At 40.7% G+C, this 14,640-nt stretch overlaps 1 protein-coding gene across 2 annotated transcripts in view; it reads left to right on the forward strand.

Moving 5' to 3' along the window:
* LOC140739808 (ephrin-A5-like) overlaps positions 1–14,640 on the forward strand; it is a 442,905-nt gene that overhangs the window by 411,464 nt on the left and 16,801 nt on the right. Inside the window, exons 3-4 of one of the 2 annotated variants that reach the window (XM_073068352.1) lie at positions 4,634–4,699; positions 6,505–6,576. In XM_073068352.1, the coding sequence (XP_072924453.1) occupies positions 4,634–4,699; positions 6,505–6,576 (138 nt within the window). The remainder of the gene's footprint in view (positions 1–4,633; positions 4,700–6,504; positions 6,577–14,640) is intronic. The other variant, XM_073068353.1, reaches the window with a different exon arrangement.

Raw genomic sequence — 14,640 nt, forward strand, 5'->3', positions numbered from 1 at the left:
AACTTTTCAATGATGGGGCAAGTGAAGTTTCCCCTCTGGTTGAAGAGCCTGGTGGTTGAGGGGCACTAACTGTTGCTGAACTTGCTGGTGTGAGTCTTGAGGCTCCTGTACCTTCTTCCTGATGGCATCAGTGAGAAGAGATCTTTCCTGACCCACCTGCAGTTCCAGTACAACCACTCATAAATACCTATATAGTGACCAAAACACTACAGATGTACAGTGGAGAGCATTCTGAGTGGATGTATCACAGCCTGATATGGAGGCTTCAATGCATAGAATTAAAAATGGCTGCAAAAGGTGTAGATCGCTCCATCAGAGGCCGAACCCTATCCACTGTCAAGGACAGCTTGAAAAGGCAGAGCGTCAAGAAGGTGGCATCCATCATTAAGAACCCTCATCATCCAGGGCATGCTCTTCTCATTTCTATCATTGGGGAGGAAGTACAGGAGTCTGAAGGCACCAAGTCAACATTTCAGGAATAGATTCTTCCTCTTGGGCATCAGATTTCTGAATGGTCTATAAAATCATGAAACTACCTCACTAGTCTTCATTTGCACAGTTTAATGTTGTAACTGTTAGTAAATTTTATGTCTTGCACTGTACTTCTGGGGCAAAACAACAAATTTCACTTCATCTTTCAGTGATGGTAAACCTGATTCTAATCCAGGTACCGTCTTACCAGCACCCTGTAGAGTTGACTCTAAACTTCCCTATACTCCATACCTTATGCAATAATAGCCAAAATTCCATTAGCCTTCCATTCATTGGCGGAAAGGTGAATAGTTGTAAATGTATCTGATTATCAGAGACATTTAAAAAATGATGAGAAAGCATCTCAGCTTTAACATGTGATGAGACTGTACACCCAGCCTTATCCTACCAGATTGTTTTGTTCATTTGTATGCCACCTGTAACAGCTTTCACTGAGGCAAAACGTGTTGCTTCTGTATCCATGAGGAGAAGGTGGGAAAGAGACATAAGTCAGGTTGGCAGGCCTGATGCAACTTATTTCAGCTTCTCCCTGCCTGAGACTTATGCCTAATTCTCTGCAAATGGGATATTGTTGTACATTAAGATGATAATCTCAATGCAATACATGATTTGAACTGCCAAAATAGGATTGAAAATGAACCTATTTGTCAGCAATCTTTTCGACATCAGCAAATATCAGGTTTAAAGTTAACCCTTATCTTATAGAGACTGTGTCCATGTGTGGAATTCAGGGGCAATGAGGCTAACGTGTTTGAACATCCACAAAGTGTTGGTGGAATGCAGCAGGCCAGGCAGCATCTATAGAAAGATGTACAAACACGCTGGAGGCACTCAGCAGGTGGGGCAGCATCCGTTGAAACGAGCAGTCAACGTGAGGTGAGGCAACACTTCACTTGTGAGTCTGTTGGGGTAATCTATTGCATCCAGTGCTCCTGGTGCGGCCTCCTCTACATCGGCGAGACCCAACGCAGATTGGGGGATCATTTTGTCGAGCACCTCCGCTCCGTCCGCCACAACAGACAGGATCTCCTGGTTGCCGCTCACCTCAACTCTCCTTCACATTCCCATTCGGACATGTCCATACATGGCCTCCTCTACTGCCATGATGGGGCCAAACTTCGGTTGGAGGAACAACATCTCATATACCATCTGCATAGTCTCCAGCCCCTTGGTATGAACATGGAATTCTCCAACTTCCGGTAATTTCCTCCCTCTCCCTTCCCCCATCCCACCTTCACTCTGTCTCCTCTTCTAGCTGCCTATCACCTCTCGTGACTCTGCCTTCTTCTACTACCCATAGTGCTTTCCCCTACAATTCCTTCTTCACCTCTCCTGCCTATCCCCTGCCTGCTTCCCCTCCCCCACCCCTTGATCTTTCATCTGATTGGTTCCCCCCTCCTCCCACCTTCTTTATAGGGCCCCTGCCCCCTCCTTCTTTATTCCTGACGAAGGGTCTCGACCCGAAACCTTGACTGCTCGTTTCAACAGATGCTGCCCGACCTGCTGAGTTCATCCAGCCTTTTTGTACGTCTTGATTTGACCACAGCATCTGCAGTCTACTTTGTGTTTAGCATCTATAGGAAGAAGCACAGTCAACGAGACCCTTCGTCAGGATGGAATTTCCAGCATCCGCAGGTTTCCTCATGTTTGAACATCGATGCGTTGAGTGAATGCAACACAGTGGAACTCCACATTAAATTCCTTAGAATCAGATATCAGATTACATTTACTGATCTTTATCAATACTTGAAAAATCATATTTTTATACTTGAGGTAACTTTCAGTTGTTATTTGTATGGAATAATGTGGCGCATCTTTAAATACATAGGATTGAAAATACTTAATGTGCTCAAAATATAAGGAGGCGTGAAAACCCAAGAAAAGAGATCAATATGTATTTCAAGAATTCTCAATGCATTAAAATCAGATTCTGGATATATTTATAACTGAAAATCTCCTTCGTGATCGAATGTTGGCTGGAAGATTTTCAGCATCTGTCTAAAACAGACGTAGAAATGGTCATGGCTACTGTTACTAATCACTGTTCAGTCTCTCATTGGCAACTTAATACGCAAAAGCCGCCTTTACATTCCTTAGAGTGGTCCGTGATTTTGATAACCAGTGACCTTGGCAGATAAAATGAAAAATTGGTCTATTCTAATCACTTACTGAGGTAGAGTGAAACTCTTTGTTGTGAATGCCATCCATACAGACGATTTCATTGCAACAATACAATGTGCTAGCACAAGAGAAAATAACATAAGAATGCAGAATGAAGTGTTGTGGTTACAGTTAGTGATCCGGAGAGGATTGTTTTTGACGGTCAAGCAAAGTTCAGAGTGCGATGGCCCACACACCTCATCAACTCTTGTGATCTTTACACGTTCGTGATGGACATGAAGTGGAGAGTAAGCTATTAATATCTCCAACCAGTGGAGAGGATAACACTGAGGGAAAATAATGGAACGATGTCTTTTATTTGAAGCTATTCCAGAAATAAGGAGAGGAATTATGAAATGGGTAATTTAGAATGTTAAATATTTAATAAATATAACCAATTACGCTAAGGTTTCCAATCCTTAGTAGTTCATATTTCAATGGTTCTATTATTAAAGCTATTATTTTGAAAAGAGATGTTCTGGTGAGTGTCTCATCAAATTACATAAAATATTAAATACCATAGATAAGGTAAACCGAGATTATTGTATCAAAGTAAGACAAGAAAATATAACATAAATGGAAATTAGTATAATGTAAATTTTGAATAAATGCATGGAGAAGCTTTCTTACTCAAGTGCTTAGAAATGTTAATGATGTACTTCCAGTGTGAAAACAGATGCAAAAGTTATGATGCCAGCAAATTCTGGTGATGCTTGATGTGGTGGACTGACAACCTCTGGAGTCCATAGAGAAGTTTTTTGACAGTGGGAGGGATTGAGGGCAGAAGTGGGCAATAGAGCAGTGCTGGGGTATGAAGTGCAGAATTGGATAGTGGGTGTTCTGGTCAGGAACAGTGCTAGCTGATCTATTTTGAATGGTACTAAGAGGTCTATAATAAATAGAGCTTTGAGGTTTATTATGAATAATACTGTTGGGCCTATAATGAATGATGCTGTGGAGTCTATAATGAATGATACTGAGCTCTATAATGAATTATACTTGGGTCAATAATGGATGGTTCTATGGGGTGTATAATGAATGGTGCAATGGGGTCTATAATGAATAATGCTCAGGCACTAATAATAAATAGTCTTGTGAGTTATGGAATAATTGGTGCTATAGGGTCTCTAATATTGTATATGGTGATGAGTGGTATCTAATATATGGTGCCATGAGACCTCTAATAATTGGTGGTATAGGGTGCATGATGAACGATGCACTGTGGGATCTATAATGGATGGTGTAGTGGGGGTCTCGAACAATTAGAGAGCTTGTAATGAATGGTGCTGTAAAGCCCATGATGAATGCCTCAATGGGTCTCCAGTAATTAGTGTTATAGGGTCTGTAATAAATGGTGCCATAGGAACTATAACGAATGGTGTGATAGGGTCTAATAATTGACATTATAGGATGATAATGAATCGTGCAAAGGGTCTCTCATGAATGGTGATATAGGGTGTATAATGAATGGTGTGCATTCAGTAAGAATGATACAATATGGTCTAAAATGCTAGATCTTTGGGGTTCTAATAAATAGGACTATAGGGTATAGAATGTATAAAGGATACTCTATAGTGGGTGATGTAATGGGACTATGTGTGGTCCGTCGTGAATGGTGCTCTGGTTCATAATGAAGTGTTGCGATCTCTCTAAGAACCAGCAGATAAGGTGGCCACCTCTTCTTTGTGCCAGATTTCTCTGCGTAAATGCGGCTATCTAAATTAGAAACAATAGTTCTTAGAGAGTTGAATATGTAGATGTCTGATCAAAGTGAAGCTGCAACCATCGAATCCAGGGGGTTCCAATCTTTTTATGCTAATGAGCCTTACCATTAACAGAGAGGTCCATGGACCCCAGGTTGGGAACCTCTTATCTAAGCTTTTAGGACATGTATTGACCCCAGTGACATCGCTGGAGCATGATGTTTAAAGCAAAAGTGTAACCTGACACTACTAACAATGTCTCATTGTGTTTTTTCCAGCATCACCTCATCCTAACATTGTTGGGAAGCCCTGCTTAAAGTTAAAAGTATATGTCAGACCAACAAGTAAGTCACATGTGCTTGAGCATTTTCTTATATCTTCAGTTGATGTGGTTCCTTCAAGTAATTGTTACTAAGCCAATGAGCAAAGCATTGGAAGATTAAAATAGTTGCCATGTTGTAATTTCTTCTTCTCTCACTGTTCTACTGTCATTTTCTTTCACTTTATTTCATCTTCGCTGATTTACCTTGATTAAACAAGTTGGCAAGATATTTTTTATTGGCCACCTACATCAGCAATAACACGGTGCCTCAGGTAGAGAGGAGTTGGGGCTAAAAGGGGTTGACACTTTTGAAAATGTAGGGCTCAAGTGATCAGATGAACCACATTTATTGGACCTTTACAGTGATAACTGAGGTAATTAAAGATTAGGATTTCAACACTGGATCAGCATTTTGAGATTTCGGTTAAGCTGTTATATTCGTTTCCAAAGGGATTGTTTGGAGAATGGCATGAACTATGTAGGAATGAACATGATTCCAATTAAAAATCAATCTGACTGGAAGTGAGTCACTTTAGCTGTGCTAATCAGATCTTTCAAAATCTTCACAAACATGAGAAAATCTGCAGATGATGGAAATCTAAAGCAACACACTCTAAGTGCTGGAGGAACTCAGCAGGCCAGGCAGCATCTATGGAGAAGAGTAAATAGTTGTCATTTCTGGCCAAGGTCTTTATCAAGTCCCGATGAAGGGTCTTGTCCCGAAACGCTGACTGTTTACTCTTTTCCATGGATGCTGCCTGGCCTGCTGAGTTCCTCCAGCATTTGATGTGTTCATTCAAAATTTTGTTTGGCTTTTTTTGACAGCAATACAGCCAAAATAAGATAAAGAAAAACTTGATCTGGTTTGGGACGTATTCATGGATTACTTCTATGGCACCAAGATCAGAGTTAGGGGAATAGTTACAGTCGATATTAAATGACATAAACTGTTGATCCAGAAATGTTTGTAGTACTTCAAATATGCTGTCGTCTAGCATCGGTAACTTCACCCAGCATATATTTATTTTGGAGGACTGTTAGGGGTCACTAGTGCACATCCTGAATTGACGCTAATCTTATTGCATGTAAAAGCCCCCTATGAGCTAGTCATGTCTGGGGTTGGTGAAGTGACTCAGTCAACCTTTGTTAAGGTTAATTTGAGTGGCTTATTGGGCCTAGACACTGGACTTAAGATGGGAAGTTAAGGTGGGTCTTCCTCAAATATGAATTAGGCTAGAAGAAGGGAATACAAATATGAAGATCATCAATTATTGGATACACAGTTAGGTTAAATGTTGGGATAAAAGAAGGCAAACACATCAGGATAAATTTTGCTGTTCCAGGGGCAAGGATGTGGATCTATAGGAGGGCAATAAATAGAAGGAAGATATTGGTTTAAGACCTAGCTCCTATATCAGAACCAGTTTAGGAAATGTTTTACATCAAGATCCAGTTATAAAGTGAAACTTCCAGTATTGGCCTCTCACTCGTGTGAAGTTTGTGGTTTAAGTGAAATTAAATTATTTAAGCCTGTGAGTGTTGCTTGAGGCTGAGCTTGATAGCTTAGGAGCTCAACATTAAACCAAAGCAAATCACACATCCATACCATCTTATTAATGAAAGAAAAGGTCCTTTAGACAGTAACTTCCACCATTACACTGGAAACGTTTAATTCTTTTTCCCTTTATGTCTTAACATTTTTTTTGACGGCTGCAGTTTTCTTCAGTAAAAGGGGACTTTAAAAGGATCCCTCTGTGCTCACTAACCCTACGCTTTGAAAATCACCCTCACACTGACACATAGCTACTGTTTCTATTTCTGTCGTAGACAGTTGTATGGAAGCAGTAGGGGTGAATGAAGGTGATTTCGATGTAAACAACAGTTCAGTTGAAGCTTCAGGTCAGTAATATCACAGTGCCTCATCTTTCTGTCACCTCTGCCTTCCTTCCATTTCCCCTAATCTTTCTCTCGGCATGTCACACCCAGGGTTATTGCATACCTTAAAGCTTTCTGAGCCACTCGTTCAGATGGAACATTAAATTTAAAGTACAAATTATGAACATGATACCAAAAGGGGATGTTGGGAGGGAATGAAAATGAGATATAATTATCATTGTATGTATTATTTTATAACCTAAAATTTAAACAATAAGGGACAATAATTCCTGATTCTCTCTGAAGGCAACAAAATAAAGCAATAATCCTGGTTGTACTTGCATCAATCTAATCATCTGGATTAGATATATTATAATCTTTTTACTCCTCTAACCAACCATGTCTAATAACGGAATACAGTAAGACTTGGTTGCCAAGTATCTTTATTGTATTCTGTAATTATTATGAGGTTTGGCTGTTAGTAGAGCTTTAAGGTGTCTTATTTTCACAGCAAATTTATCTTATTTCAGAAACTATATATCTGATTTTTGATATATCAGCCAACATCTGATTCACCGATGTGACATTTGTCTTGTGCAACTAAACATTTCAATCCTACCAAGGAAATATGTAACTGTTGCTTTGAAATTATATGGTTATTAGTGTGCATTGTTCTTATTGGAACTTTTTTGTGTGGAGATGTTAAAATTAATGGATAAGGATATTAAATGATGGGACCGTAAAGCAAATGTTAATAGCTGCAATGTGTAAACTCTCTAACAAATGGGCTGAATGGCAGGGTCTGAGGGCTCTCTAACCTTGACTGGGCTGTGTGGGAGAGAATGAGGAATCTCCTAATCCTTGACTGATCTGTATGGAGAATGGTGTCTCGCACTATACTGTTGCTGCAAAGCAACAAATTTCTTGACATATGTCAATTCTGATTCCAAATGGGCTCAGTGAGAGAGTGTGCGGGCTCTTTAATTACACAGTCAGTTTGTGTGGGGCAGTGTATGACACTCTGACTTTTGATCAATTTGAGAATGTGAGGACACTCTTAACTCTCAACAAGGTGGTTTGGGTCCGGAACCTTTAATCCTCAATAGAAGGGTCTGTGAAGCTCTGTGCTTTATCAAAGGGAGAGTGTGAGGGACCTCTAACCCTCCACAATGCTCAATAAACAAGCCAGAGGGCCATCTAACATTGTGGTTTGGGAAAGGGTTTAGACCTTCTAACTCTCAATCAGCCTTATTGTTGTATGAGGTTCCTTTAAACCTTGGCCAGATAATTTGGCACTGATCTTCAAATTGTGGCTGAGAGCATTAATTTATGTAATATTAATGGTGAAGTTTTTACTTGTGTAAGATTATAGAAATGTAAAAAGTAATGGAACAAACTTGACCCTCACTCACCCAGGGTTACTGGGCTCCTCCAGGTATATGGAAAGTTTGGCTTATAGAAGAGTTAATCTGACATTTCCATTCATTGACTAGGCATCTTGGGTGTATATCATGGGGTCCCCCAACTGTGTCTAATTTACTGTGTGAATTGAACTCCACCAACATCTCCAACAAGGCTTCTTTACTAAGGGTGAGAAAGCACGATTGGGGTACAAAACAATTTGACCCTGACCCATCATTCAGTAACATCACAGATGATCCTGTACCTTGCCCACTTTACTGGTCCCACGTCCTTTCAATTCCCTTCATGTTCAAAAAGTGTTCACCGAAGCGATCACTCCCGATGAATATGGAAGCCAAACCTTTTGCTCTTAATGGGATGTAAGCTGAAGATTATCGGAGTTTATTCCAATCAGACAAATTTTCTGTATCCTTCTTCTGAGTTCATCTCCCCATGGAATTGGAATTATGAGCCAATCATGTTACACAGGTGAATGTCACCCAAAGAAATGTGCAAGTCTATGTCAGAAACAATTTTATTAGATGGGTTTAAATCTCAGTTGGTATTCCCCACCTGCACACTTTTTATTGCTCTTTTGGCTCACGTGGCCTTGTGGAGTGGCACTGTGACGTATACTCAGGAGGAGGTGGTTTCAGCACCTACAGTGTACTGATTGCACTGAGCCCGGCTTTCAGCTAGGTTCATCCCAGGCTCTGCAAGCTGCTGGGGACACAAGAGACTCCAGGTGATAAGATGATAGAATCTGGAACAGCACACAGGATGACTGAGAAACTCAGCAGGTCAGGCAACATCAATGGAAGGAAGTGGACAGTTGATATTTCATGTTGAGACCCTTTCTATGGAACACCTTAATGTTCAGGCGTCCCATTTAGCACCAATGGTCATTTCGACCTGTGTGACTCCCAGTTCCATTTCCCATTCAGTTCAGCCGAAGGGTCTCGACCATAAGATATAAGAGAAGAATTAGGCCATTTGGCCCATCAAGTCTGTTCAGCCATTTGATCATGGCTGATCCATTTCCCTCTCAACCCCATTCTCTGCCTTCTCCCTGTAACCTTCACGCCCTGACTTATCCAGAATCTATCAATATCTGCCTTAAATACACCCAATGATCTGGCCTCCACAGCCATCTGTGTTAATGAATTCCACAGATTCACCCTCTGGCTAAAAAAATTCCTCATCTCCATTCTAAATGGATGTCTCTCTATTTTGAGGTTGTACTCTCTGGCCCCAGACTCCACGCTATAGGAAACATCCTCTCTATGTCTTTCTACATTCAATACATTTCATTCTTCTAAATTCCAGCTAGTACAGGCCCAGAGCCATCAAATGTTCCTCATATGAACAGCCATTCATTCCCTGAATCATTGTTGTGAAACTGCTTTGAACCCTTTCCAGTGTCTTTAGATAAGGGGCCCAAATCTGCTCACTATACTTCACGTGAGGCCTCACCAGCGCCTCAGCATTACATTTTTGTTTTTATATTGTAGTCCTCTCAACCTGCAAGTTTAGGGAATTTTTAGGAAATCCTGCACATCGGATTATTAAATTTTCTCCCCATTTAGAAAATCGTCTAAGCTTTTATTCCTTCTACCAAAGTGCATGACAGTGTATTCCATCTGTGACTTCTTTGCCCATTCTTCTAATCTGTGCAGGTCCTTCAGCAGCCTCCCTGTTTCCTCAACACTACCTGCCCCTCCACTATCTTCATATCATCCACACACTTGGCCACAAAGCTATTAATTCAAATCATTGACATTCAATGTAAAAAGAAGTAGTCCAAATCCTGACCTCTACAGAACACCAGTAATCACCAGCAGCTGATCAGTAAAGGCTCCCTTTATTCTCACTCTTTGCCTCCAGCCAATCAGCCAATGCTCTGTCCATGCTACTATCTTTCCTATAATGCCATGGTGTCCACACTTGCTTTTAGAATACTTCTTCCTTGTTGGGATATATCTCTACTGCTCCTTCCAAATTGTTCCCAGAAACTCCAGCCATTGCTGCTGTGCTGTCATCCCCGCTAGTGTCCCCTTCCAATCAATTGGCCAGCTCCTCTCTCATGCCTCTGTAATTCCCTTTGCTCCATTGTAGTACTGATACACTTGACTTTAGCTTCTCCCTCTCAAATTACAGAGTGTATTCCATCATATTATGATCTCTGCCTCCTCAGGGTTCCTTCAGCTTACCTTAAGCTTCCAAATCAAATCCGGTTCATTACACAACACCCAATTCAGAATAGCTGATCCTCTAGTGGGCTCAATCACAAGCCTTTCTAAAAAGCCATCTTGTAGGCATTCTATAAATTCTGTCTCGTAGGATCCAAAATCAGCACCAATTGCATTTCCAAATCTGCATGCATATTGAAATTCCCCATGACTATCGCAACATTATCATTTTGATATGCACTATCGATCTCCCATTGTAATTTGCAGCTTACATCGTGGCTACTGTTCGAAGGCCTATATATTAACTCCCATCAGTGCATTTTTACCCTTGAAGTTCCTTAACTCTACTTACAACTATTCTACCTCTTCCAGTCCTATGTCACCTCTTTCCATGGATTTGATTTCATTTTTTACCAACAGATCCATGCCACCCCCTCTCCCCGTCTGCCTGTCCTTTCAATACAATATAAATCCTTGGATGTTAAGCTCCCAACTATAATCTTCCTTCAGCTAAGACTCAGTGATGCCCAAAACGACATACCTGCCAATCTCTAACTGCATAAATAGATACTGAGTTCACTCAATTATAACACCTGTGTTTGTCAACCTTTTTGATTTTGTCCTGTTACACTGCTACTCATTCTACTGGCTACAATTTTGTTCTGTCATCTGCGGGTCCTTCTTGACAATCTCGCTACATATTGCATCTACTTGTATACCAACTGCCCCAACTCAGCCCTATCACTCAATTTCCTATCCCCCCCTACCAAATTAGTTTAAATGCTCTCTAACAGTTCTAGAGAGGACCCCAAGGTTATTGGTCCCCCTCAGGTTCAGGTGTAATCTGTCTCTTTTGTTGAGGTTATAGCTTGCCTAGAAGAGATCCCAGTGATCCAGAAATCTGAAACCCTGCCCCCTGCACCAGTTCCTCAGCCATGCATTCATCCGTCAAATCATCCTATTCTTAACCTCAATGGCGCGTAGCACAGGCAGCACTCCAGGGGTTACTAACATGGGGGTCCTGCTTCTCAGCTTTCTACCTAGCTCCCTAAATTCACTCTTCAGGACCTCCTCCCTTTTCCTACCTGTGTCATTGGTGCCATTATGTACCAAGACTTTTGACTGTTCAGCTGCTCCCTTTAGAACGCTGTGGACCCAATCTGAGACATCCCTGACCCTGGAAGCTGGGAGGCAACGTAGCATCCAAGTGTCTCTATCGCATCCACAGAAGCCCATGTCTACTCGTCTAACCATGGAATCCGCTATCACTATAGCAATCCTCTTCTCCCCCCCATTTCCCTTCTGAGCCACATTATCAGACTCAGTGCCAGAGACCTGCACTACTGAGTTTCTCCAGTATCTTTTGTGTTCCTGCTTTGCTGCTGTTTGCTGTTTGGTCACTAGGTAAGTTTCAACAACTTTTGATGGAGCAGGAAAGTTTTTCCTTTATCACATTTAGCATTGCCGACAAGGCTAATTCAAAATTGCCCTTGAGAAGATGATATGACACCACGTTTTAATGCATGACAGTACTGTACCAATGCTACAGGGTAGAGTGACTTTCTTTGGTGAAGCTTAGTCATTATTCCATTCCAACCATCGGTGGTTGTTCTACTCGGGATTCAAGTACAATTTCACAGAACTGGGGACAACAATCCAATCAGCCACAATCTTATTAAATTATGGCACAGGCTCAAGGGATTGAATAGCCAATCCATGCCAATAATTTCTTATATTTCTTCTCTAAGCTTTCCTGTAAAAATAATTCTGTCTCCGGTAAAATGTTCGTAAAACTTTAACTTTTATTCTTTGCTTGCATGATCTAATACGACCAATGAAAAATCTCATTAGGAATCCTCAGATGTAAATTATAAATGTTTTCCATCATTTGCGGTACAACTTTTGTAACACTAACTACCAGACAATCGGGTCCATGCAGGAAGATACACCGCCAACTTCTCTTAATCTGTCAACGGAATTTCCTGAATCTCTGCATGAAAATTGAATTGTGTCAAAGGTTGGCAAATTTGAAATAACTTCATAAACCACAGTTGCCAATCTGAGATGCTGTCTCCCATGAGTCCTTACATTAAAATTAAAATGGCCTCTAACCTCTACAAAGCACCAGGACCATCTGAAAATTTTTATTTGAAAAAAGAAACAGATTTCTGACTTATTTTAAACCCTAAACTTTTGGATAAAACCTTTTTTATATTACTATAAATATTTTTAACATGTACCATACTGTAATTGCTAAACCTCATGGAGCCTAATCTCTCATTATACATTGAAAAGTGCTCTAGGAATCTGGCTTAATGATGCCTCATGAACAGAGGAAGCTGACACTAATTTGCTCACTAGTTAAATGCTTGCAGAGAGTTATCAATAACCAGTGACATTTTTAATAACATTTAACTTTTGCCGGATAATGAGATAAAGGTGAATGATTGAGTGGGTGCTTCTCTGGAAGAGGGGAATAGAGAGCTTATTAAAACAGGAGCCAAAAGAATGGTTCTTTAATCAACTCAACCGCCCTCCAGCCCCCTCACCAGTAATGGATACTGTTCCATTGACACCACAGTCAAGGCAAATTTCTACAAATGTACCGTGGTGAGCATTCGAACCGGCTGCATCACTGCCTGGTATGGAGGGGCCACTGTGTAGGTTCAGAAAAAGCTACAGAAAGTTGAAAACTCAGCCAGATCCATCATGGGCACCAGCTTCCGGAACATCAAGCACATCCTCAAAGGGCAATGCCTCAGAAAGGTGGCTCCATCATTGAGGGCCCCACCAGGTCAGGACATGCCCTCTTCTCTTTGCTACCAGCAAGGAGAAGATAGAGGAGTCTGAAGACTCACACTCAACATTTTAGGCACAGCTTCTTCCCCTCTGACATCAAATTTCTAAACAGACAATGAACCCATGAAAAGTACCTCACTTTTTTTTTGCTCTTTTTGCACTACTCATTTAATTTAAATACTGTGGATTCGGTTAACTGGGACACATCAGACATTTTGGGCCAATTAAGCAGCTGCTCCAAATAGGTGAAGTTTCATGGAAATAGTTAAAAATGTATAAAAAAGACAAGTTCCCATTTAACTGAGTTACAAATTATGCATGAAAATTATAAATGAAGTACAGAATAAATGAAAACACTACCAACACTACTACAATATCTTAAAACTATGTATTAGCTCCTAATGATTATCCATGGAGAAATTTGTCCAGTGTACACTGCCGTGTTCTTTTGATTGACTGTAAATGAACAAAATCACCGCAGATATGAACTGCTTACATACAATGCATTTGATAATTGCATCGTCCAAATCTTCATTTTCATTGCAACATCCAAGATGATTGTTGGTACCTTCAAATTCTTTGTAGTTCCCAGCTTACTGAAGGAATGAAATCATTTCATTTTCACTCCTGGCCGTCTCTGGCATCTCCAAGCCCAAATGCTTGAAACTGCAGTGAGCAGAACGGTTCTGAATTGTCTTACTGCTTATTTCTTGCCAACTATCAGTGACAAAAATCAGTGCTTTGTGAATAGAAACAACTGATGCTAATTAGAGAATGTTGGGCAGCGGTCTCCTCCTGTCCCAATTAAGATCAGTGTCCCAAATAAATTAAGAGAATCCTGCCTATTTTCATGATAAGTTTTTGTTCTTTAATAGTTGTCCCAAATAAGGGGCTGCCCCAATTAACTGATGGCCCAATTAATTAGAAACAACTATATATATATTGCTTATTGTAATTGATAGGTTTAAAAAAAAATATGTATTGCAGAACCGCTGCTGCAAAACAACAGATTTCATGTCATAGGCCAGTGATATTAAACCTGATTCTGAAGGCTGCAGCTTGGTTTATTCAACTTACCCAACTACTTGGCCAGCTCAAGGGTACAACTTTAATTGCTCTAACATTGACAGCCATTTCTTCAGCTTTCAAGATCCAAACATCTGGAATTCCCTCTGTAAATCCTTCTACCCATTTTTTCTCCTTTTAAGACTCTAACTTAAAACCCATCCCCTTGACCAATTTTCGGGCACCTTTCCTGTTACCTCCTCCAGTATTTTTGGTCTCATGTCTGGAAGAGCCTGATAGCATCTTTCTATTTCAGATGTACTTTATGAATGGAGGTTGTTTGTCTCAAAGCTGTAGCTTACTGGTGTAATACATCACTTGGTTGACAGTGGCAGGCAAATATCTGTCTCACTTGAGAGCGTATTGCTGCCAAATTTAGTGCCTGGGGGCTCACTGAAGTTTTGGAGAGGAGCGAGTTTGGCAGATATGAGCCCTATCACAAGGTCTGATGGGGAAGTGGGCTTGACTGCAGGCTAGACTGCATTAAATAGATCTAGTTGTCTGAAGATTGCCCACAATGACAGCCATTGGGACAGCATTGATTTCTTCCACAGGAGATTAAGGTCTTTAATGAACATTTGATATGACCATGGCTTCTTGCTGAGGACCACCTTGTCATATTTCCAGGGTGTGA

This window comes from Hemitrygon akajei, chromosome 16, assembly GCF_048418815.1.
Source record: "Hemitrygon akajei chromosome 16, sHemAka1.3, whole genome shotgun sequence".
NCBI classification, from domain to species: Eukaryota; Metazoa; Chordata; class Chondrichthyes; order Myliobatiformes; family Dasyatidae; genus Hemitrygon; species Hemitrygon akajei.